Raw genomic sequence first — 24,602 nt, forward strand, 5'->3', positions numbered from 1 at the left:
ACCATTAATTCAGTGTTGAATATGGAATAAACAAAACCAAATCACAGGTGGTGTTATTTGGAATTGTGATCAGCTGGGTATAACTTAGACTTGTAATAGAGTCGCACAATCCCAGCCTGGTTTGTGCTGAAGGGAGCTTAAAGCTCCTCCAGCTCCAAGCCCTGCCACGGGCAGGGACCCCTTCCACTGGAGCAGCTTGCTCCAAGCCCCTGTGTCCAACCTGGCCTTGAGCACTGCCAGGGATGGGGCAGCCACAGCTTCTCTGGGCACCCTGTGCCAGCGCCTCAGCACCCTCCCAGGGAAGAGCTTCTGCCTAAGAGCTCAGCTCAGTCTCCCCTCGGGCAGGTTCAAGCCATTCCCCTTGGCCTGTCCCTACAGGCCCTTGTCCCAAGCCCCTCTCCAGGTTCCCTGCAGCCCCTTTAGGCACTGGAGCTGCTCTCAGGTCTCCCCTTCAGGAGCCTTCTCTTTGGCTCCAGAGCAGGGCTGCTCCAGCCCTCGCAGCATCTTCATTCTTCGATGCAGTTTGCGGCATAGGACAATGACTCACATCAGCATCATCATCCGTGGAAGAGGTGGAACCACTGCACATGTGGTTGATGGGACTGGAATTCTCAGTCTGCTGAATGTCAAACCGCAGCCCAGGCTCACACAGTTCTGCCAGGAACTGAGCCTGGCCTTGTCATTCCTGCTGCCATTCTTGCAGCCATGCAGTCACTTCAGCTGCTTTAGTGACTTTTAGCTGCTCAAATGCTGGGTTCCTTGCAGCATGGAGTGGAGTTTTGGTCCATAACTCTGCAGTGGTATTGAAGGTACTGCTAAAGCAATAGAATAGGCAATAACTCACTGCAGTAAGTTACTGCATGTTTGCACATCTTCAGTATTCAGGCAGTCTGTGGGCTGGCTCCATTAGTTTTGCATCTGCTGTGTAGATGGTGATTGTGCATCATACAGGTGATGTGTGAGACACAGCACCACCCTGCATCCTTTAAGAGGTTAAGAACTGTGGTTTTTCCTAATATTCTTGTGGCAAGAATCATTCTTTTCTGTTAAGGAAAGTCTTGCTGTTCTGGTAAGCAGCAGTCCTGAAATCTCCTTTAATAGATCACTTCCACGGTTTGTTTTCTATTCATTGTGTTCAATGCTTTGATCGTCCATCTGAATCCTGCTCCCAGTGCTTTACAAGTGGTATTTCCATGGGATGTGGCTCTGTGCAGCTGACATTCAGCGAAGCCAGTCGAGACACAAACCACAGCCTCGCTTCTCACATCCTCTTCTATGAAATGCGAGTTTGGTTTCAGTCCCCACCGTTGTGCTCAGCTCCTGTACCCCGTGAATAATCCCTCTTAAAGAATTAATCCTCCCAAAGGCAAAGGGATGTGAGAGGCTGTACCAAACAGCATCATTTATATTGGATGTTCCTGCTTCTGTTCTGTGGCCATTTCTTCTGCTGTCACTTTTCCATCATTGTGTTTTCAAGCGCCTTTTGCTGATCCAAGCATTTATCTGCAGCTTTGCCCATAAGTGTTGGTCATAGAATCACAGAATCATAGAACAGTTAGGGTTGGAAAGGACCTCAAGATCATCCAGTTCCAACCCCCCTGCCATGGGCAGGGACACCTCACACTAAACCATCCCACCCAAGGCTTCATCCAACCTGGCCTTGAACACTGCCAGGGATGGAGCACTCACAACCTCCCTGGGCAACCCATTCCAGTGCCTCACCACCCTAACAGGAAAGAATTTCCTCCTTAGATCCAACCTAAACTTCCCCTGTTCAAGTTTGAACCCGTTACCCCTTGTCCTGTCACTACAGTCCCTGATGAAGAGTCCCTCCCCAGCATCCCTGTAGGCCCCCTTCAGGTACTGGAAGGCTGCTCTGAGGTCTCCACACCACCTTCTCTTCTCCAGGCTGAACAGCCCCAACTTCCTCAGCCTGTCTTCATACGGGAGGTGCTCCAGTCCCCTGATCATCCTCGTGGCCTCCTCTGGACTTGTTCCAGCAGTTCCATGTCCTTTTTATGTTGAGGACACCAGAACTGCACACAATGCTCCAGGTGAGGTCTCACGAGAGCAGAGTAGAGGGGCAGGATCACCTCCTTCGACCTGCTGGGCTTTGATCTTCTGTCGATGCCTTCAGAAACCCCCAGGGTTCTGCTGCTGTTATTTCAGCCATGTGAAACATTGAAGCTTTTACTCCCGGTTTAGGCTCTGCAGTGTATTTATCTGCCAGTAAATCCCGTCCCCCATTTACTGACAACCAAACGCTGCAGACCTTTCAGCATGGAGCAGTCGGGAGATGATGCAGAACAGAAATGAGCAGCACAAGATTACTCAGAAAATGCTTCTGTTTTCTTCCTATTCTTCTACTGTTACCAAATGCCGCACGGTGCTTTAGACCCTGAGGCTTTGCTGCAGGTAGTAATTGTTACTGTCCCGACTCTGTGATAGAGAAACGGAGGCAAAGTGGCTTGGTGAAGGTGATGCAGCCAGTTGGTGACTGAGCTGAGACTAAAACCCACCTCTCCTGGGCTTCACTCACTAAACCAGAATGAGTGCTGTGTCGTCCTGCCGGAACCAAGGCAATGGTGGCAGAGCAGCAGTAGAAATGGTTTAAAATTGTAGCTATTGATGCATAGTTTTGCATATTGATTGCATGTAATTGTAGCTATCGATGGATACTGAGGCCTGGGAGCAAGCTGCTTCAGTGGAAGGTGTCCCAGCCCATGGCAGGGGTTGGAGCTGGATGAGCTTCCATGTCCCTTCCAACACAAACCAGTCTGGGATTCCATGACTCCATACGTTTAATGCCTGAATTATGCTGCATGAAGTTTATTCGTTGTTTCTTTATTATGCATTTAATTTAACTAATTTTGAAGCGTGCTGTTTGAAGAAGGGTGATGACCATGTGCCAAAGGGAGTGTCTCTGGCTGCTCTGCACCAGCGCTGTTGGTAACTCCTAGTGCTGAGCTCAGGGCTTGTGCCCCAACAAGTTCACAAGTTCACACTTGGTACGCCCTTTACTGGTGTGATAGGATGGAGATAAGAACAGGCAGGGGATGGGTCTGCTGTTCTGAGCCTGCTGAAGCTCTGAAGAGACTACACCCAATCTTTTACTCGTTCATTTGTTCTCTCCTTCCATTTATATAAAAAGGTCTATCTGCAGCTTCGACTGCAGCTGCTTTCTCTGTGTTACTCATTCAGCACAGAAAGAAAATGTCCTGTCACAAAATAATGCCATGCAGATAACACAGATGACTTCGCAATATCGTGCAGGTTGGGTGAGGGTTGCATAAGAGATCAACACTTGTTGGTGCTCTCTGTGGGTAGTGACATTACTCAGCATATACTTCCTTTATGTGCCTCCAATATGCATAACCCCACATTGCAATGAAGCTGAACAACCCACAAAATTCATTGCAAAGTGATAAATAACCTGTGGAAATCAGCTAGCACAAGATATGGCCACCAACAAGATAACCAAACCTAGGAAAAGGTTCAGAAAATATCCACATCAAGACTTAGTATGTAATAGTTGAGGGAGGGAGTAAATGCTGAGGTGTTACAATAGATGTGCTGAGAGCAGCATCTTGATTTGACTCAAAGCACCAGGCCATCCGTATATCCGAGGGTTGCTCACTATGAGGATCTCGGTGTTGGACTTGCTCGCCAATAGTTCAATCCCTGTCACTCTGGATGCTGGTTTTGCACCCCTAAATACTGCACTTGGTGGAAAGAAGACACAAGAGAGATACAAAATGCTTTCCAAGGGTAAAGAAGGTGAAGACAAACAGCAGAGCAAAAGAATAGAGCTGAGAAGTAAGAATCTGGAAGTGAAGACATGAAGGGGTATTGGATTGTTACCAAAATTCCTGCTGTCAATTTATTCACCAATGCATTCATTGCCAGAGGTGAGCATCACGGGTAGACTCATAGGGTGGTTCAGGTTAGAAGGGACCTTAAAGACCATTAAGTTCCAACCACCCTGTCAGATCATTTAGCACATTGTCAGATGGTTCAAAAGACGCAATCAGATACAAGCACTGTCCAAACGGGTTAGAATGGAGGGAGAGGGGGAGATGTATTGTATGTTAGAATTTGCAAGGGCCTTTAGGGACAGGCCAAGGGGAATGGCTTGAACCTGCCGGAGGGGAGACTGAGCTGAGCTCTTAGGCAGAAGCTCTTCCCTGTGAGGGTGCTGAGGCGCTGGCACAGGGTGCCCAGAGAAGCTGTGGCTGCCCCATCCCTGGCAGTGCTCAAGGCCAGGTTGGACACAGGGGCTTGGAGCAAGCTGCTCTCGTGCCCAGAGGAGCATTTTCACCCGCAGGGTTTGGTAGTTGAGATGACAGAGGCAGCGCGAGCCTCAGGATGTGGACATAGAAAAAATACCTTCCCCACCTCGCGTCTGAGCTGCCGCCAGCCCGCGGCTGTTCTCTTACGGTTTCCTTCCTGCACAGGCAGCACTCACTAATTTTAGACTCAGTTACACGTAAAAGTCACATCTCTGGCTCAGAAACAGTTTGCTGCTTCTAAAGAAGTCTTTCCAGGTAGCTACTACCCTGTAAATGTGAGCAACAGATCTCTTGGGTTGCTAGGAGGAAACAAGTGCAGTGCTCAACAGCGCTGGTTTGAAGGTATCCAGGGGTAGACAACACAAGAAACCCATTTGGGCAACAGCAGTTAGAGAAACACATAGAGTGCCTAACAAAAACTGAAGGGAAGATTCTAATATCCAGATGTAGCAGTTCCACTGCAAAAAAGTGATTTCATGGTAAGAAAGTGGGTAACTCTAGATAGGTTATAGATATATCGGTTGAGGAGAACCCTGTATTTCATTTTCTGGGTGTCAGAAGATCCAAACCCATGTGCTTAATAAATGCTATTTCACCGTGTCACGTTGTGCTTTACACAGCAAGGCTGATGCGCTGACAAGCTGCTGTGCGATGATAAATCCCTGGCCCATAGTGGAGAATCTGTCCAGTGACTAATTCCAAGGGATTTAAAATCAGCCTGGCAGATGATGGAGGCTTGTTCTTACCTGATGTGTGGATTGTTAGTTAATGGGAGGGAAAATGAAATTGAGTTAGGAAAAGATTCCATGTTCTTGGTACCCGTGTGTGCTGTATGATATATAAATTGTCCTCAGTGTAGTGTTGCTTCATTTGGAGTGATCCCAAGATATTCCATACGTTTCCATCAGGATGTCTAAGGGATGGTTTTATCCATCTGAAGTGCAATCAGCTCCAGGGATGAAATACTCCAAATATTCCAACCCAAGCCTCTTCTATGATTTAACAAGAGAATGGTTTTGAATAGTAATCGAAGCATTTTGCACCCTGCAGCAGTCACCTGGTTTGTATTTCAGTTCTTATGGGAATCCAAGTTTTATGGGGTTTATGCTTGTGGCAAAATGAGGTAAGCTGAAGATTGTGATTTACTGGCCGAAACATTCCAGCACCCACGAGAATTTCAGATCTGGAGGTTCTGCCCCATCCCTGGCAGTGCTCAAGGCCAGGTTGGACACAGGGGCTTGGAGCAAGCTGCTCCAGTGGAAGGGGTCCCTGCCCGTGGCAGGGGTTGGAGCTGGATGAGCTTTAAGGTCCCTTCCAACCCAAACCATTCTATGACTGCTGTTTGCAGTCTCTGAGGCTGACAAGTGCCATGCTCATTGCTTTGGGGGGTTTTAAACAGAGCTGCACCTTCTCTCAAAATAATCTTCCCATGTTCTGTGGGAAGCAGGTTTGTATATCCACCGACCGCCCATTCATGGCTCGCAGGCAGGAGAGCAGCTCATCGGGGACCAGCATTTGCTCTTGAACCTCACTGGCCGCAGTGTGTCCCCACTGGTTGTCCAGGAGCGAGCCACATCCCGCCTGGGTTGAGCCGAACGTGTGGCTTTGCCCGCTCTGGCTGCTGTTCAAGACGAGGTTGATCTTCTCCAGCAGGCAGACGTGGGGTCCCCCTCCCTCCCCGTCCCACACGTGGGGAAAGGGGCTCGTGTAGTCTCTGAAGAAGAGGTTTGTCTCCGGTTCCGGGAGGGATGCTGGGGGCTGTGTTTGGTAAATATTGGCTGCTACGTATCCCAGCGCATTCCCATCGGACACCTGAGGTTTGTAATCACTGATGTGCTCGAAGGGCACAGTGGTAGCAGGCACACTGCTCTCCTTGTGCTCCCCATCCTTGGGGCTCTCTCTGCTGGGATTCCTTCTGGTGACCATGTTCTTGTACACCTCATGTGCTGGCACCTCCTCTACTTCCATAACTGTGGGGTCACTGGTGTCCACGAACGGCTCATGGAAGCTGTTCCTCAGGAAATCACTGTTTTCCTGCAAGGGAAATGATCGGGGTAGTAACAAACTGGCGGGTATTACCAACAGGAGAGCTATCAGTAGAGCATCCCAAGGAGGAAATGGGGCAACGACTTGGTGTCTGCATCCAGTCTTCCTTCCAACCTCTCTCATTCAATCTCCCCTGCGAATGAGACTGCAGTGAGGTGGATGAAAGAAGACAGGGAGCAGCTGTGCCCGTCTCTATGCTTCTGCATGCTCTTCAAGGCAGCTCGCATCCACTGTGGTCAATACACTACATGCAGTAAAGAGTACATTAAGGCAAGGTTTAAAGGCCTCAGCTAAGCTGGGCTCCCATGCACTTTGCAACTGCCTGGGTAGGAGATTCCTGATCAGTTCCTGGTCCATTGCAGCTCAGTGCTTTCCCCACCCTTGTTTCTCAGAGCTCTGGAGCAAGCTTTAATCTAAGGGGAGACAAGCGAAGCAAAGCTGGGAGCTCACGGTGCCATTACCTGGAGCAGCTTCACCATGTTGCTGTTTTCCATGTGAGGGATGTCTTCAAAGAGCCATTTTGGCAGGATTGACACAACCAGGGCATGAATTCTGTACCAAAAGGAACAGATAAACCCCAAGGTGTTAGTCTGTGCTATTAGTCACTTGTTCTTCATGCAGGATGAAATGTCCCTCAGTAGGAGAGGCACACAAAGTGCATCCATTCTTTAAGGATAGCCTGCAAGCTCCATTTGAATGCTAGCTCTGCATCTTTCAACCTTTTACCCCCCCAGATTAGATCCATGGTGGTGCAAGCCTGGAAGTTAAATGACTGCAGGTAAATCCTTGACGTAAAACTTCTCTGCATGTGAAAATGTTGTTATTCTGAGGGTCGATGGGAGGAGGACCGAGCATTGAACCAGAGGAGATGCATGCCTGGAGCTGGTGAAAGCAAACGCGCAGCACTGATGAAAGCTGATTTTCCTGCAGCCAAAGCTGCAGCAGAAATGAAAACCATTGGCAAGAGACTTGAATTTCACTGCTCTTTGCATGCCTTGGTGCTGGGAAACAGCCCCTGTTGCTGCCGGAATGCCCGTGTTTCACAATGACAGCGAGCAGAAGAGTGAGGCTGGGCTCAGGAACCGAAAGAGGCAGCTCTTCAACACCCTCCACCCCCAGCTCTCCTCTCCCGTCTTTCATGTTTGGTTGGGAAGGTCTGTCCAGCGCCATGTGCCATAGAGGTCTCCCATTCCCATGGGTCTGTGGCAGGGACAGCAGCGCCTGGACCCCTGGACATCCCCATTCCAGTTAAAGGGCAACCTCGGATAGATGAGCACTGGTTTGTGAGGGTGCCCAGGGAACAGCGGTTAAAAAACAGTGTTAAGATCCTCTCTGTTGAGTTTTCCAGATGCTCCAGTCTTCAATCTCTGCCTTCAGCATCCCCTCCTTTGCCAAGACTGGGATATGCTTTAATCCTAGGATAAAACTTACCACTGGAGATTATGGTTTTCCTCTCTTTTCCTACCCCTGCCCTCATATCTCTATAAAAATATCACATGTCCCTCAGGCCGGCCTTTACAGAGGAATGACTTTAACTCTGTGTTGGTCCCTGACTCGCTACAGAGCACACAGATGTCTCTTCATACAGCAATCTGGCCATTGGGTGGACTTGCCCTCAGAAAGAGCAGGCTGCAGTGAAAAGGACTGGTTTCTGTAGGCGGCTGTCAAATACTCTGGAACACAAGCATGAGTTGGAGATAAGGAACAGAAACTGGAGGTCAAAGTCATACCTTTTTCTGGCTGATTTTTTAACCATCAGGGTTACAAAAACAACCGATAATATGACCACGCTGATGCCCAGTCCCAGGAAAAGTCCAATGTCATCATCTGAAACAGGATAGAGAGGAAACAAGTCAGTCCATTGCCCCATTGCCATGATGTCTGGGCATGGACTCTTCATCAGGGACTGTAGTGACAGGACAAGGGGTAACAGGTTAAAACTGAAACAGGGGAAGTTTAGATTGGATCTAAGGAGGAAATTCTTTCCTGTGAGGGTGGTGAGGCACTGGAATGGGTTGCCCAGGGAGGTTGTGAGTGCTCCATCCCTGGCAGTGTTCAAGGCCAGGTTGGACAGAGCCTTGGGTGACCTGGTTTAGTGTGAGGTGTCCCTGCCCATGGCAGGGGGGTTGGAACTGGATGATCTTAAGGTCCTTTCCAACCCTAACTGTTCTATGATTCTATAAAGGGCAGATCTTTGCTAAGACAGCCTCCAGCATTTCTCTTGCCCCTTCGTTCCTCAGTTAAGGAAGCAAAGGCAAAACTGTGACCAGAGCATCTTTGTGCTCATGGCAGGAGGTCACTCAACTGATACTAAGAAGTGTGGTCACTGTGTTTAACCATTTCCTACCCAGCCTGACCTTCCAGAAATGTGGAAGTGAATTCCTCAGCTGTCATTGGTTTTGCTTTTGGTTTAAGTAATGCAGCAGATCAGAACGGAACCTTCAGCAGAAGATGTGCACACCAGAGCATAACCAAAGTTAGAAAAGTGGATGGGAGATGCTTAAATGAGTCTCTAGTTCAAAGTGCAAGATTGAAACAGCCTGTTGCTGTTGTGCTACATAACATTATCTTGTATTTCCTTGTTCTCTTATCTCCTACTTGTAATGTACAGTGTAGTGTAAGTCTCATTAGGAAGCAAAACTGAAGGCACACACTATGTGGGTGCAATCCATTCCTGAGAGCACTGCATGTGTCTCATGTCCCCATCAAGTAAAAAGCTGCTTTGGTGGCCCTAACCTCTCCGAAGCGCAAGGGAGCTTTCTCTTCCCCATCACCAGGTGCTGCAGGTGCTGCTCAGGCTAAAACTTCCACTTCTGGTCAAGGGGAAAGGTCCGGCTTACCCAGCCTGAGCTACTGTGCTCTTACCATGGGAGAGCTCGCTGTAGGTGCTGCTGTAGGTGCTCTCCAGGAGCTGGTCTTCTGGGAGGACTTAGGGAGAGAAAGAAAATGCCTTCATCTATGGGATGACAGAGAAGCTGTGGCTTACTTTTGTTTTGTTAATCTTATTTAGAAAAGTTAATAATGAGAAAAATAAAGCCCCTAAAGTCATTAAAAACTTCAGCTCTGGCTGGACTCTACATGATGTCCTGTTGCTCATGGATCCAATTCAACGAGATGCTGATGAATGCATAACACCAACTACTAAACATCTTCCACACACATCACTCCCCTCAGCACCTGAAACAAGAATTCCATCTTCCTGAGGAATTGCACATCATTCTTCATGAGCACCTACAGATGATTTCCCAAAGTGCCTGAATACCACGGGGCTGAATTTCTGATAGTACCTGGCTGTGTGATGGGCTGTGCAGTGAGGGATGATCTGCAGCTAAAGAGCAAGAAGTGTCTTTTTGCTAAAATAAGCTTTCTTCATGGCTAAGTTCAGCAATTCCCTTGGGATCTGAGACCCTGGCACAGGGTGCCCAGGGAAGCTGTGGCTGCCCCATCCCTGGCAGTGCTCAAGGCCAGGTTGGACACAGGGGCTTGGAGCAAGCTGCTCCAGTGGAAGGGGTCCCTGCCCGTGGCAGGGGTTGGAACTGCATGAGCTTTAAGGTCTGTTCCAACACAAACCAGGCTGGGATTCCATGATCTCTTCTCCTTAACAAGCACCAACACAAACCCAAGGCCAAATGCAATTTTTTCCTCTCTAAGGGGAAGAAAAATCCCAGGAAAGTTGTTGCCTCTGATTCTGTGCATCTGAAGCACACACACAGTTCCTAGCAGAGCTCCCGGAGTTCAGTATATCACTCCCATAAGCAGTGTCTCCATTACAAGTCCACCCAGCTGGAGTGCGCTGCAGATGCTGCAAAACATCTCTCAGATATATGGGATTGTGGAAGGAAAGTGAAGGAATACATGCTCTGCCGCCTGGGAATTCAGCAGTTCTGTGTCACTGGCACACTGACCGTGTATAAATGAGCAATAATATGATTATAGTAATGCCTTCCTGGTGATTGACAGGCTCATCTGAATGGGGTGAAGAATGGGTTTCAGCCTGTGGGGTCAAGCTGGAGGACTTCACTCTGTGTGCTTTGAAGGCAAACCTAGCCACAGACAAGAGCTTCACTGCTGCCCCTTATTGGTACTTTCGCACCTGAACCCCCAAGCTTCGTTAAAGGAGTCTGTGCTAAGGATGAAGTCTCTATTTTATTAAGCAATTAACACATTTCTAAGCCATTGTTAGTGCTAAGGCTAGAGCATCCTGCTTCTGACACCTGGCTCTTCCCCATTCTCTGGGCAGAGCCCTAATAGGCAACACCTAAGAGCTAGGGCTAACAGCCATGAGCAGCCTGGGATGAACCGGTCAGGAATATTTGCTCCTATTTGGGGTGAAAAATGGAATACGTGCCCCTCTCAAAGCCACGGGGGGTGCTGACCGCAAACACGGAGCTGGTTTGGCACAGGGAAAGCATCTGGGCAGCTTCAAAGAACCCATCTAAAGCAGCAGCGCAGCAGGGATGGGGAACTGGTGACCTCCTCAGGTGCTACCGACGCCTGCAGCTACTGCCGGCTCTGTCAGGGGATGCAGGGTGCTAACAGGGCTGAATGGGACTCACCTGGGACCTCTACCAACCCCTGCCCGGGGCTCTATATAAGCTCATCCCTGGGTCCCCACTCCCTTTCTAGGATATGCTGGAAGAGCTCTGGAGAGCTAAACCTTGATCTGACTTTGTGGCTTCCTTATCCCTATGGACCTGCCCAGCCACCACCGAACGCTGTATGCAGCACCCATAAACGTTTTGCCTGTGCCGTGGCATCCATGGAGCAGGTACAGTGGTGCTGGGAGGTGTCCTCAGTGCTCAGATGCTGAGCTGTGCATGGGTTATCTGGGGTGAGGACCGGCAGCAGGGTGGAACAGCTCAGGGACCTGGTGTGCCCTGCTCTTAAGGACACCCAAAGCCAACCCATGCAGTGCTGGAGGTGATGACAGTCCTCGCCTTCCTTTGTGAACTGGTCCATGCTCTTCTCTAAAAGAGCTTCCAGAAAGGAAGGCCACCTTCTTCCCACTCCAGATAAGGAATAGTAGCCTGCAGCTTGGCCATTTGGTCTCTATAAAAGTTGTTCTGTGTATTTTGGTTTATCTGTAATGCTTCATTGTCAATGTTTAAAGCAGCAACCTCATCTTTTCTGCCACAGAAAGGGAGAATGGTGTATCTTGTGGAATGAGTGTGGTTCTCATGTGTTAGATCTGTGCACAGGAGCAAAGATCAGCTAGAGAAGGCTTTCATGCAGATGCATTGATTAAAAGCCTCTGTTTTCATGCCCTGCAACCAAGAGGCTTCCACCCAGAGTCCTGCTTTCCTCTGGTCAATGAGGTGGGTTTCCATTTCATGCCTAAACCCTAAGTAATTCCACAAAGCCAGCAGACTGTGGGAGCATCAGGAAGGAAGCAGCAGGCTGAGCTCGGCAGCCCCATTGCAGCAAGCAGCAGCTTCTCTGCCCAGCCAGGCTTACCTTGGCTGGAGCTGGCTTTGCTGACACCATCGGGGTAGACTGCGTATACAGACACATCAATGCGACCTCCTGCCTCTGCTGGAAAGAAGCAAGATTTACCTTTAAAATGTGGCTGCAAGCTGCTGTGGAAGCTCTAGGCTTGTTCGAGGGCTTGTTGTTGCATGGTGAAAGTAGATGGAGGTGTGGGGGGATGCCCAGCTCTGAGTCTTCCGTCTCCTGGGAATAGCCATTGTGTGAGGTGTCCCCCAAAACACAAGTGGAAGAGCAAAAGCTTCATCATGTAACCAGCTAAGAAGGACCCCCCAAACCCAATAAACATCAGGATTAATGTGGGATACAGGAATGGGGTGGGATGGGTCCTGAGATGCTTGTGTTGTTGGGCTCAGGCTGTGTTGGTAAGGACCTGCAGGCTTGTCCCTCTGCGCACGGTGGGGAGGAGAGGTGCTACAGCAAGTCTTAGTGCATCTCTGCGTCCTTGAAATAGGTGCATCTCCTGTGCTTGGAGAGGCCTCCACAGGTCTGGTGTGGCTTCCCTGCCTGCCAGCTCACTTCTCACTTCAGTCTCTTTCCCTGTAACCTTCATCTGGAGGTCCAAATCCTCCTGGCTGTCCTCACGTCTCCTATTGCTTCATTCCCCCTTTCTCCCTAAGGGCTCTTCATGGTTCCACTCCCCAAAACCCATGGAGAGGGGCTCAATAGCAAATGAAGCTCTGCCTTTAACGTAGTTTGGCTTTATAATAACGCCCTGATGAGCTGCACCAAACAGCAACGAGACTCTTGGAATATCCTACCTTGGATGTCTGTGTGTGTTTCCTGGTACGGGACTTTCTTCCAGAAGTACTGCTCCTTGGGGCTGTATGGGGTGGTGGAAACCCATTCCACAATGAACCACAGAGGGGAGCTCCTGCTGTGGCTGGGGGGCTGCCAGGCCACCGAGACCTTGCTCTGGTTCTCAGGCTTGACCTCCACAGCCACTGGTGCCGGGAACTCTGTGGAGAGAGACGGAAAGGGGTCTGTATCCCAACCTCCCCTTGGAAGAGCAAGAGAATGGAAGGGTCAGCTAAGCACAGGCAAAATGAGTCTTGCAGGGTGGTGTTTCAGGACTGAAGAGGGAGCCTCTACCACTTTGTGATTGTTCTGCCCAAGACAGCCTCCAACCATCACATCGCCCACAAGCCCTTCTCTGTTCACAACCAACAGGCCCAGCGGGTGCCTTCCCAAGCTGGTTCCTTCCCTGTTTGTGTTGGGAAGTTCTCTTGCACACGCTCCATGAACCTCCCAACCTGTTTCTGCTGTATTGCATTTCCAACAGACGTCTGGTAAGTTGAAGTTCCCCACAAGAGTAAGAACTAGTGATTGTGCTTATAGACTACTTCATCCGCCTCTTCACCCACATTAGTGGTCTAGAACAGAATCCCACCATGATATCTGCTCTGTTGTCCTTCCCCCCGATTCGTACCCATAAACACCCAATCCTATTGACACCAGCATTAAGCTGTAGACAATCAAAACATTCCCTTATCCCACTGCCTCTTCTTTTGTGTGTCCCTTCTGAGGAGTTTACAGCCATCCACTGCAGCACTCCACTTGTGCCGGTCATCCCACCATGTCTCCATGATGGCAACTATGTCATCGTTGTTCTCCCTCTGCACAATGGCTTCCAGCTCCTCCTTCATTTGTTACCCATGCTGTGTCCATCAGTGTAGATCATGGAATGGTTTGGGTCAGAAAGGACCTTAAAGCTCACCCAGTTCCAACCCCTGCCATGGGCAGGGACACCTTCCACTAGAGCAGCTTGCTCAAGGCCCATCCAACCTGGCCTTCAGTGAGGCTGTTGGTCCCACCACCCTTTTGGAGGGAGAAGCCCTAACTCCTACATGACTGTTCTTAGACCCTTTCATGTTTTCTAACACATCAGGAACCCTGGCATCTTTGCTGGTGTACGCATCTCCATCCTCTGCCTCCACTGAGATGGCAGACTGAAGGACCTGCTGGCCTCTGTCCCTCCAACATCAGCGTGCTGCCCCAGGCTTATCTCTAGTGAGACTGGTTTTATCCCTTTCCCCCTTCAAATCTAGCTTAAAGCTCTTTAAACAAGCCCTGCTATCTCGTTTAGGGTATGTATGTGTATGTGCTCACATACAGGTATCACAAAAACACACCTTCACTTTGTCGTGCCTCTTGTGAAATGCTTTACTTGTCATTTCTTACAAGAAGGGCTATGATTCTGATAAGTAGGAGAGATTAGAGTGGGTTTTCCACCTTCTTCCTCCCTGGTCTCTTTTTAGTAACGGATTTGTCCTCAGTTTGAATGGGGCTTTCCCCCCAGCTGCTCATTGAAAGAGTCAGTTTTCACAAATAAGAAAGTGATGGTTGTGGGGAAAACCACAGCCTGTGGTGCAGGGAAGTGGCCAGGAAGGGTTGGTTTTGTCCCCTCCCTTTGTGCTTGCAAGGACCCAGCTCACAGCAGGGACTGTGTCCCTGGCAGAGGAGCTGATTTGCACTCAGCCGATGCACAGCACATCCCTGCCAGCCAACACAAGCAGGATTAACTCATGCTTAAGCTTGTTGCTGCAGCCTTCAGAGGCCAAGGGCTGAGGTACATGACTGTGGAGCATCTCCATCTCCAGGGAATGCTGGCTTTGCCTGGAGGATGATGTGTTCCTCAGCAGAGCAGGCAGAGCTCTGCCGGGGCTTTTCCCCTTGCTTTCATAGAATCCCAGCCTGGTTTGTGTTGGAAGGGACCTTAAAGCTCCTCCAGCTCCAACCCCTGCCCCGGGCAGGGACCCCTTCCACTGGAGCAGCTTGCTCCAAGCCCCTGTGTCCAACCTGGCCTTGAGCACTGCCAGGGATGGGGCAGCCACAGCTTCTCTGGGCACCCTGTGCCAGCGCCTCAGCACCCTCACAGGGAAGAGCTTCTGCCTAAGAGCTCAGCTCAGTCTCCCCTCAGGCAGGTTCAAGCCATTGCCCTTGGCCTGGCCCTGCAGGCCCTGTTGAAGAGGGCAGCTCCCAAGCCATGCATGCACAAGCTCCCCTCCCATGCCGACAAAAGCCCATCTCAGTTAAGGCTGCGGTCAGTGTGAGTTGGATCCTACCTTCCTGGCTGTTGCTGCCCTGGGTGAGGGTGATGTTGGCGGGGCTGGAAGCCCCCTTGGAGTTGTGAGCGGTGACACGGAGCGTGCGGGCTCCCGGGGGCACCAGGACGCTGCACCCCGTGCTGGAGGTGTTGCAGAGCAGCACCATTCCCTCAGGGATCTCAGCGGTCACGGAATAGCCCAGGATCCTCCCGCGGGCATCCTGGGGTGCCAGGGGCTGTGAAAGGTGAGACAGACAGTCCGTGGGGACGGGTGTGGGGTCCAGCACTGAGACACCCCCGTGCAGGACAGACACCCCCTTGGCTGGGCAGCATGGATGGGGTTTGCAAGGCTGGGGAGATTTTGCCCCAAAGGACACGCTGGGGTCTCCTGTTCTCGTCTCTTTGGTCACAGGGCTCTTCAGGAAGGGCATTGCCTTCTGCCGCCTCTCGGCGGGCGTTCTCCCAAGGGGAGGAGCAAAGCACGCACAACTTCACTGCCGCTGCCGAAGCCAGACCTTACCTTGATCAAGACCGTCACCTCGTGGCTGCCGTTCCGGAACGCAGGGCCCAGGCGCCGCCAGACCTCGGGAGCTGCAGTGGGGGCTGCAGGAGAAGTGTGGGATGAGCAACCCCAGGGCAATGAGCTGGGGCTCCCATCCACTTGGCTGGTGCCTCCATGCAGGGCTGGTTCCTACGTGGATGGTGATGGAGCCCAGCAGCAGCAGGGACGCAGGTTGGGAGCCCAGCAGCAGTCTCCTTGCTGCACAGCTCTGCCGCTGTGGTGAGGAAGTGACCCAGACTACAAACAGCAGTGAGCGATGCTTTTTTAGGGCAAGCTTGTCTCCAGGTTCCTCACTGTAACCAGGACGTGAGGGCATCCCTCGCTGGGTGTCTCTGTTGCTGCAGGCTGAGGTATCTGAGCGTCTAAGCTCATCCTGGTGTTAGTAACCAGGATGCAAAGGGTGGAGGTCGACCCAAGACAATGGGAATTTGTGGCTGGTGGGACACCTTGGATGATGTGGATTTTCCATCTAGGGCAAGAGGTGCTCCCTGCTGCTGGGGAGCAAGAAAGCTGCCAAAGATGGATAAGCAGATCCCATCCCTCTCTCTGTATGGAAAGCCCTGTGCTTGCAAAGCCAGTCTGGTTTCTCTTCTGTTCCTACCATACTGCAGCAGCCTCAGGAATCTGCCTAAATCACCATGACCTGCAGCATGCCACAGGGCCGGGAGTGCTTGGAGGGCATGAGATGAGCTGCCAGCATGTGACAGTGCTCATCCCTCAGCTGCAGTGTGGGGATGGTGATGTGGCGGCAGTCCTGGACCACAGCATCATGCCTGGTACGTGCCAGCAGTGTCTCCAGGGATGTACTGGCTCCCATTCCATGGCCAGGATCCCACAGAGCATCCCATGGAGCTGCTGGCTGCTTGGATAACGCAGTGCTGAGGCTGAGCTTACCTGCCTCGGGGGTGGTGTAGAGGAAGGGGGAGCTCCAGGCGCTCCAGGGGCTGTCGGCAGTGCGGAGCCGGCACCGGACCTGGAACACGTACTGGGTGTCACTGTGCAGGCTGTGCTGTGAGCGGGACCCGTGCTGGGCCGTGCTGTCCCACACCTCCACCTGCAAGGGAAGCAGCGTGCCCATGGCTGGCGGTGCTGAAGCAGAGGGGTGGGCTTTGAATGAGGCCAGATGCTCCCATGGCCTGTGGGTGCCCAGCACTGGTGCGTGCCCTAACGGGCAGCCGTGCCCATGGGAGGCGGGGGTCCCAGGCTCTCACATGCCACGCTGCGCTGCCCCTGGCTTTGTGCCGCTCCTCACAGCGCACGCTCTCCAGCAGTGTCTGCCTCTTCCAGTGGATGGTGGTGAGGGGAGCTGAGGTCTCTGTTGTCTCTGCACCGGTGACCAGGGGCAGAGTGGGGATCACTGCGGGGAGAGAAGAGAAAGCATGGGCTGGGGGGCTGGCATGCCATGGGGGGCATGTCCCTCATGTGAGCTGCAGTGCTCATGCAGGTAATGGAAGCATGGAACGGTTTGTGTTGGAAGGGAGCTTAAAGCTCATCCTGTTTCAACCTTCCCTTGGTGTCCCGAAAGTGGTGTCTCGGGGCAGTGTCTGTGGCCATGCAGAGCCCAGCACACAGAGCAGCTCAGGATGGAGGGGCAGAGGGATGGGGATGGACATACCGAGCTCCTGCAGGTTGAGGTGCTGAGGGGCTGAGCGGGCAGCACCCAGCACGTTGCTGGCCTGCACCCATGCCGAGTAGTGGTTCCCACCATGCAGTGTGCTCAGTGGTACCAGTGAGCCCGCAGGGAAGACCTTCTCCTCCTCTTCATTATTGTCCTCCTCCTTAGCATCCTCTGTCACTGCTGCCCCCGCTCTGAGAAGAAGACAACGTGGTCAGAACCCTTCCAGCAGCATGCACCCGTTGGAAAAGCAGCTACAGCTCTCTATAGGTTGCAGCTTGTGACTGGGGCGCAGTCATCTCCAAAGCCAGTGTCTGTCACTCCTAAGGTGAACTAGAAAGTGGTGCCCTCAGTTCTTGACCTGTCTGTGGAGCATCTGTGTTGGCAGCATCACTGCTGGAAGAGAGCATTCTCAGCCCTCTCTGCACAGCTCAGTCCGAGCCCAGGCAGACTCAGGCAGGTGGTTAATCACTTCCCTTCACAAAGCCTGCGTACGACGGGATTTAGTGCCTTTGCTTTACCAACTGAGTCAGGCTGGCTTTGGGAGCCTGCCAGTCTTGTGTCACCGGGGCTTCGGCGGCAGAAAGCAGCCCCGGCTGGGTAGGAAGGGCTGCGGCGCAGAGCGCGGCTGCTTCGGGTTCCGTCTTTGCACCCGGCTGGAGTTTCAGTTTCGGGGCTTGGGCGGTGCAAGGTGCACGCACGGCTGCACCCTCTGCACCCCCTGAGGCTCGGAAGGACTCCGACCAGCTCAGACGCGTTGCTGTGATGCGCTCCGACACGAGGCAGTGCCCACGGCGCTGAGCACGCGGAGTCCACCCAGCCGGATCTAACCCGCGGTTTAACGAGAGGTCTGCAAGCGGGGCACCGGCAGGACGCGAGCTTTAGGAAGTGTAAAGTAGGGCACGGGTGCCAGCAGCGGAGCAGCGCCGGCGTCACCCACGTCTGGGGGGGACCGCAGCGCCATGTGCCGGCTCCGCCGGTTACTGCCCTCCCTCCTGGTCCTGTCTCCATCCCATGGGCTCCCTCCCGGCTCCCTCCCGGTGCTTCCATCCCGAGGGAATTACCTGCGCAGGTGGAGGGTGTACTGGGTGGGCAGGTGGGTTGTCTGCCCTGTATCCCATGTGCATGCCATGTGTTCCGAGCGCTCGTGGATGGCGCAGGTCAGGTTGCTGGGGGGGTCCGGAGGGTCTGTGGAGACAAAGTCAGGCAAAGAGTGTGGAAAGCCCCGACTGGTGCTGCAGCTTCCTCAGGGCTGGCAGCTTCACAAAGGCCGCAGAGCTGTGAGCAGCTCTGAGGCAGCAGCACAAGAGGGACGTGGAGCTGTTGGAGAGAGGCCAGAGGAGGCCACAGGGATTACAGACCAGTCAGTCTCACCTCTGTGCCTGGCAAAACCTTGGAGCACATTCTCCTGGAAGGCATGCTAAGGCACATGAAAAACAACAAGGTGCTTGGTGACAGCCAGCATGGCTTCACTAAGGGCAGATCCTGCCTGACCAATTTGGTGGCCTTCTATGATGGGGCTACAGAACTGATGGACAAGGGTAAAGCAGTTGATGTCATCTACCTGGACTTGTGCAAAGCGTTTGACACTGTCCCACACCACATCCTTCTCTCTAAATTGGAGAGATATCAATTTGATGGATGGACCCCTTGGTGGATAAAGAACTGGCTGGATGGCCGCACACAAAGAGTTGTGGTCAATGGCTCCATGTCCGGCTGGAGACCGGTAACGAGTGGTGTCCCTCAGGGATCGGTGTTGGGACCGGTCTTGTTCAACATCTTCATCGCTGACATGGACAGTGGGATTGAGTGCGCCCTCAGCAAGTTTGCCGATGACACCAAGCTGTGTGCTCCGGTTGATACGCTGGAGGGAAGGGATGCCATCCAGAGGGACCTTGACACGCTTGTGAGGTGGGCTGATGCCAACCTTATGGAGTTCAACCACGACAAGTGCAAGGTCCTACACCTGGGTCAGAGCAATCCCAGGCACAGCTACAGACTGGGCAGAGAAGAGATTCAGAGCGGCCCTGCAGAGAAGGACTTGGGGGTGCTGGTCAATGAGAAAATGAACATGAGCCGGCTTCAGTGTGCGCTCGCAGCCCAGAAACCCAACCGTATCCTGGGCTGCATCAAAAGGAGTGTGACCAGCAGGGCGAAGGAGGTGATCCTGCCCCTCTACTCTGCTCTTGTGAGACCTCACCTGGAGCATTGTGTGCAGTTCTGGTGTCCTCAACATAAAAAGGACATGGAACTGCTGGAACAAGTCCAGAGGAGGCCACGAGGATGATCAGAGGCTGGAGCACCTCCCGTATGAAGACAGGCTGAGGAAGTTGGGGCTGTTCAGCCTGGAGAAGAGAAGGCTGCGTGGGGACCTCAGAGCAGCCTTCCAGTACCTGAAGGGGGCCTATAGGGATGCTGGGGAGGGACTCTTCGTCAGGGACTGCAGTGACAGGACAAGGGGTAACGGGTTAAAACTGAAACAGGGGAAGTTTAGATTGGATCTAAGGAGGAAGTTCTTTACTGTGAGGGTGGTGAGGCACTGGAATGGGTTGCCCAGGGAGGTTGTGAGTGCTCCATCCCTGGCGGTGTTCAAGGCCAGGTTGGATGAAGCCTTGGGTGGGATGGTTTAGTGTGAGGTGTCCCTGTCCATGGCAGGGGGGTTGGAACTGGATGATCTTGAGGTCCTTTCCAACCCAAACCATTCTATGATTCTATGATGCTGCGAGGGCTGGAGCAGCTCTGCTCTGGAGCCAGGCTGAGAGAGCTGGGCTGGGGCAGCCTGGAGAAGAGAAGGCTCCTGAAGGGGAGACCTGAGAGCAGCTCCAGTGCCTAAAGGGGCTGCAGGGAACCTGGAGAGGGGCTTGGGACAAGGGCCTGTAGGGCCAGGCCAAGGGGAATGGCTTGAACCTGCCCGAGGGGAGACTGAGCTGAGCTCTTAGGCAGAAGCTCTTCCCTGTGAGGGTGCTGAGGCGCTGGCACAGGGTGCCCAGAGAAGCTGTGGCTGCCCCATCCCTGGCAGTGCTCAAGGCCAGGTTGGACACAGGGGCTTGGAGCAAGCTGCTCCAGTGGAAGGCGTCCCTGCCCATGGCAGGGGTTGGAGCTGGGTGAGTTTAGTTCCCTTCCAACCCAAACCATTCCTTGGTTCCTCGGATCCCTACAGCCAGGGGTACTCACAGCCGGCCAGGACGGTGGTGCCGCACACGAGCTGGTACATGTTGGTGTTGGGGCATCGGGCGAAGCAGGTCACGCTCCCAAAGGGCATCCGGAAGTCCTGCAGCCGGAGCTGGACGCTGCTGCTGTTGAGGGGGGCCGGGGTCCCTTCAGAGTGGCTGTAGTTGAAGAAGATGCGGAACTTGGCCCAGGGGCAGCCGAGGGTGGAGATGCAGTTGATGGAGATGTTGGTGCCCATCCGCACCACCGGCGAGGGCTCGATCCAGACGTGTCCCGAGCACCTGATGTTGGCAACCCCTGCACCAGCATCAGCTGAGTCAGGGCAGCTCTGGGTGGGAGCAGGGGATGCTCATGGGCTGCTCTGCTGGGATGCGGGCAGCAGCCCGGCAGGACCCGCAGTGGGGTCTGTCCCTTTGCCCCCCCCCCGGGGTGGGGATAAACCCCTTTGCTTTCAGCACAACCCAGCACCCCCTGACTCCTCCCCCTGCTCACCAACCCCTCCTTTCACCAGCGCTGGTTCTGCTCTAACGTTAAGTGACTGCAGGGAAATAACCTGTTGTCTCGAGATCTCTGATCCCCTGAGATTAGAGCAGCAGCCCCTGCGCTGCTCCTCGCTATCAGATGAGAGCTCTGCACCGTATCCGGCTCCTTTTGCCTTCCCGGAACTAGTGTGCTCTGGCTCTATCTGTGCAAAGGCAGAACCATGTTGCAGCTGGATGTGACCCCACTCCAAGGATGTGAGTGGGAAGAAAAGGGTGCAGTGGGAGCTCCCTGCAGTGCTAACAAAGCGCTCCCCAAACCCCATAGCTGTAGCCCCATCCTTTTCCTTCTCCCACTGCAGTTCCCTGCAGGTCCATGGTGTTTGATCAGTGGTCAGTGGGGGTGATGCCCCTTACCTGCACACAGGCAGCAGAGCAGGATGTGCAGTGCCAAAGCCTTGCTGGACCCCGCCATGGCCTGGGCTGTGGTCACTGCCCGCACGTGGCATAGTCTGGAGGGAGGCAAGGTGGGAGCTGTCGCAGCAGGAACACCGCTGCCCCGTGCAGCCGCGTCTGCCCGCACCCTGGGGTATGCAGGGGCCATCCCGGAGGTGGGAATGGGGATGCGTGGCAAGGATTTCCCTGGGGCTCTGGGGTCAGGCAGGGCTGTGCTCACAGTAGGAGTGTGGGGAATGAGCCCGTGGGCACTCAGGAACTGAGTAACCCAGTGTCTGCCCCGGGGAGCAGCCCCGAGGCCCCTTTCCCCATCTCCAGTGGTGTTCCTCTTAGCTTTCCTATCCGGGAAATTCCCGCAGTCCTTCACTTCTGCTCTCGCAGAAGCACATTCCTGCGGTCCTTGGTAGTCCTGGGCAGGGAGAAAGATGCAAGGAAGTATCCTGGAACCAACCAGGTTGGAAAAGCCCTTTAAGCTCATCCACTCCAACCATTCCCAGCCCTGCCAAGGCCACCCCTGCCCCATGGCACTGAGGCCTCGTCTCCACGCTGTGTGAGCACTTGCAGGGCCGGTGCCTGCAGCCCTGCCCTGGGCAGCCTGTTCCAATGCCTGAGCACCCTCTGGGGCAGGAATTGTTCCTCAGCTCCATCTAAACCTGCCCTGGGGCAGCTTGAGGCCGGTTCCTCTTGTCCCATCCCTTGTTCCTTGGGAGCAGAGCCCAGCCCCTCCTGGCTCCATCCTCCTGTCAGGCACTTGTAGGGAGCCATCAGGTCCCCCCTGAGCCTTCTCTTCTCCATCTGAACCCCCCAGGTCCCTCAGCCGTTCCCCATCACACTTATGCAGGTGTCTGATGGGGGAGCAGAGGTGAGGGAGCCAGGCTCCTGTCGGTGGAGCCCAGGGACAGGACGGGAGGCAATGGGCCTACACTGAAGGTGTGGAACTCCCCATTTCCACAGTTAAACACAAGAAAAGGCACTTTAAGGTGACCACACAAGGGGCCGGCAGCGCTGAGGGGTTTCCCTGCAGTCTGCAGCCCTGGAGCTGCTCAGAGCTCCCCGGACACGGTTTTGTGGAACAGGAGCTTTCCCCATTCCCACATCATCTCTGCCACCCCTTTGCTGTGGCAGCTCCTGCCGCAGCCCAGCCGTGGCTGATTCCAGAACCCCAGGCAAGGAATTCCCCCCTCTCCCAAGAAGCCACACTTCCACCCCACATCCCGCCTGAATTATTCCCTGCTCCCTTCGCCTCCCTCCGCAGCCTCTTTGGAGTCACCCAACAAGGCGAAACCCCCTCAAAGGGGAAGCCCAGCCCTGTGGGGCTCAGGGCACAGGTTATGGGGCTCAATGGCTTTGCGGCAGCCACAGCACAGACCAGTGGGGTGCAAGGACGCAGCTCCTGGAGCTGAAATCAGAGCCAAGCCTTCCATAGGGCTTCCATAGTTTTCTTTTTAAGCCGTCAATAACTAAAATCATAGACGGTTTGGGTTGGAAAGGACCCGAAGATCATCCAGCTCCAGCCCTCTGGGCCGGGGGGCTGGGATACCTCACACTAGAGACAGAGACTAGAAAGGACTAGAGCTATAGACCAGAACGAGAGATACACACCAGCAATAGCCCCTGCGCAATCTGATGCTGCGAACAGCAAGTTTTCCCTTGAGGAACGCACCGAGCCGGAGTCAAACCAGCTGCAACGGCTCCCAAATGCTCTTGTTCAACCCAAACCAGGCTCCTGACGCCAGCGAGTGCTGCTGCGCTTCTCTGCTCTGCGAGCTGACCCCATTTGGTTTAAGGGCTGCTGAAGTATTCATGAATGAGTCAAATTTCAAGCGCTTTCCTATTACCTGACCCACTAAAAGAGCTTGAAGGGCCTCTCAGTTGCTTGCAAACGTGCAAGTTAGAACAAATGGGGGGGGGGGGGGGGGGGGGGAAAGCATCAAATCCAACCTTGTGCTGTATGGAAAGAGCTGAAAATAGAGCAAATCTGCCCCACTGCCAGCCCTGGGATGGGATTGCAGCTCTGCCTCCCCTGGGATTGCTCACACGTGTGGTTGTATTCCAGTCTGGAGGCACGTGCAAGCTCCAAAGCCAGGTGGAACGAGACGGTTCCCCTTGTCGCAGAGGTGACAGCCCGATCTCGCCTCTGTTAGAGGCTCCTTGTACATTGGTGCTGAAGAAATGCAAACTGCAGAAGGAAAGAGCTGGCCCTGCCTGTGCAAGCCCGAACCGTGCGAAGGCTTCGCTGGCAGCGGGTGTCGGACACGGCTGAGACACACAAGCAGCAGCTGACACACACAGAGCGGGGCTTTGGGGCTTTAAATCCAGGTAGGAGCAGGCTGGAAGCTGGGAAGAGCAGGGAAGGGGGGTTCTTACCTTGCCAGCGCTCAGGATGTGCTGCCGGGCCCCTCTGCCTGTGGCTGGGGCTGCCGAGCGCTGCGAGCAGCATCAGCAAGTGCGAGCCTGACCTAGATAGAGAAGCTGAGAGTTTCCAGGGTGAGTCAGTCCATGGGGAAACCCAGCATCCCCTGAAGAGGAGCCCCGGGGGGAGGGCTTCCCTTGCTCCTTCGGTGTGCAGAGAATCTGGAGCCACCCCGGCAAAGTGAAGTCCATCCCAAGTGGATTTAGGATGGAGTCAAGGAGCACAAGGTGGCAGGAGCTCAGTGAAGGGGTTCTGGGGAGCCCCACCAGTAAAAGAACGCGTTTCTGCTAATCCCAGGAGCACACAACGAGAGCCTCCTTAAGGGCTGAGGTTGTTGTCACCCCCTCTGCTTGTGCTGGTCCTAAGGGGGTGCTGATGGACCCCCTGCTCCCAAACCAGCCCCGCTGCAGGGCCTGCGGCTTCCTCTTTCATGTCGGTTGAAGAGTTAACCTCAGTAAGTGTTAACCTCATTAGAGTGCTGCAACCACAGGAAATACCACACTGCTCACCCGCCTCTGCCCTCAGAGGGGGAAACACTGGGGGGCTTAATTCCCCCTCCCTCGGCAAGGCAGACTCCCCCCCACCCTGCCTCAGACCTGAGCTGCTCTGGGTCTGGAATGATCCATGGGGGTTTCATGTTGTGGAAGCAAAGGGTGGGTGAAAGCAAGAGCATCCATCTGCTACCACCATGGCAGCGGAGCCTCGCCGTACGCTGGGACCATTACAGTAACATACATAACCCATCCGTATGTAGAGCGGTACGCACCGCGAGCAAGATGGGCAGGGGGTCAGTGGGAATTCTTTGTGCTATGGATGTGTTTAATGCCTTTTGTCAGGAAAGGATTTGTATGGATCGCTCAAAAACCCGTTTTGGGAGGCAGAGGGGTTGGGCTTTGCTGTGGCTCGGGGGTCCTGGCATGGAGGGGACTGAGCCAAGGAGGGCCCCAGGGGAATCCCAGCCCCTCTGCAGGGCTGCTGGGGCTGGGGCTGAAACCCTGTGGGGCACACATCTGGGGCCAGGGCTGCACATCTGGGCCTGGA

General features: G+C 53.7%; 1 protein-coding gene across 10 annotated transcripts; it reads right to left on the bottom strand.

Moving 5' to 3' along the window:
* Nucleotides 1-4,806: 4,806 nt before the first annotated feature.
* Nucleotides 4,807-23,741, bottom strand: IL23R (interleukin 23 receptor). Of its 10 annotated transcripts, XM_065673078.1 has the most exons (17): nucleotides 23,516-23,535; nucleotides 23,090-23,312; nucleotides 22,751-22,940; nucleotides 21,110-21,557; nucleotides 20,217-20,510; nucleotides 18,107-18,230; nucleotides 17,043-17,236; nucleotides 16,639-16,784; nucleotides 16,322-16,481; nucleotides 15,386-15,468; nucleotides 14,885-15,101; nucleotides 12,581-12,778; nucleotides 11,790-11,867; nucleotides 9,201-9,263; nucleotides 8,066-8,162; nucleotides 6,797-6,887; nucleotides 4,807-6,323 (listed from the first exon to the last, which is right to left on the bottom strand). In XM_065673078.1, exons 4-17 carry the CDS (start codon nucleotides 21,294-21,296, stop codon nucleotides 5,703-5,705), a joined length of 2,553 nt encoding a protein of 850 aa, XP_065529150.1. In that variant the 5' UTR covers nucleotides 21,297-21,557; nucleotides 22,751-22,940; nucleotides 23,090-23,312; nucleotides 23,516-23,535; the 3' UTR covers nucleotides 4,807-5,702. The 10 variants fall into 10 exon arrangements, with proteins under 10 accessions (XP_065529150.1, XP_065529154.1, XP_065529155.1 ...); XM_065673082.1 differs by lacking the exon at nucleotides 23,516-23,535 and having other exon boundaries at nucleotides 20,217-20,371; nucleotides 23,090-23,473; XM_065673083.1 differs by lacking the exons at nucleotides 22,751-22,940; nucleotides 23,090-23,312 and having other exon boundaries at nucleotides 20,217-20,371; nucleotides 21,110-21,204; nucleotides 23,516-23,603.
* Nucleotides 23,742-24,602: the final 861 nt, after the last annotated feature.

Source organism: Lathamus discolor, chromosome 3 (assembly GCF_037157495.1).
Source record: "Lathamus discolor isolate bLatDis1 chromosome 3, bLatDis1.hap1, whole genome shotgun sequence".
Lineage (NCBI taxonomy): Eukaryota > Metazoa > Chordata > Aves > Psittaciformes > Psittacidae > Lathamus > Lathamus discolor.

Bases quoted from the DNA above. Each gene is read 5' to 3' on its own strand.
- IL23R (XM_065673075.1), bottom strand. From the start codon at position 21,671: ATGGGGCAGGGGTGGCCTTGGCAGGGCTGGGAATGGTTGGAGTGGATG. The intron at 18,231-20,216 runs GTGAGTACCCCT...TTGTCTCCACAG, and splicing joins CACCACCGTCCTGGCCGGCT to ACCCTCCGGACCCCCCCAGC. The intron at 16,785-17,042 runs GTATGTCCATCC...CTCTCCCCGCAG, and splicing joins CCTCAACCTGCAGGAGCTCG to TGATCCCCACTCTGCCCCTG.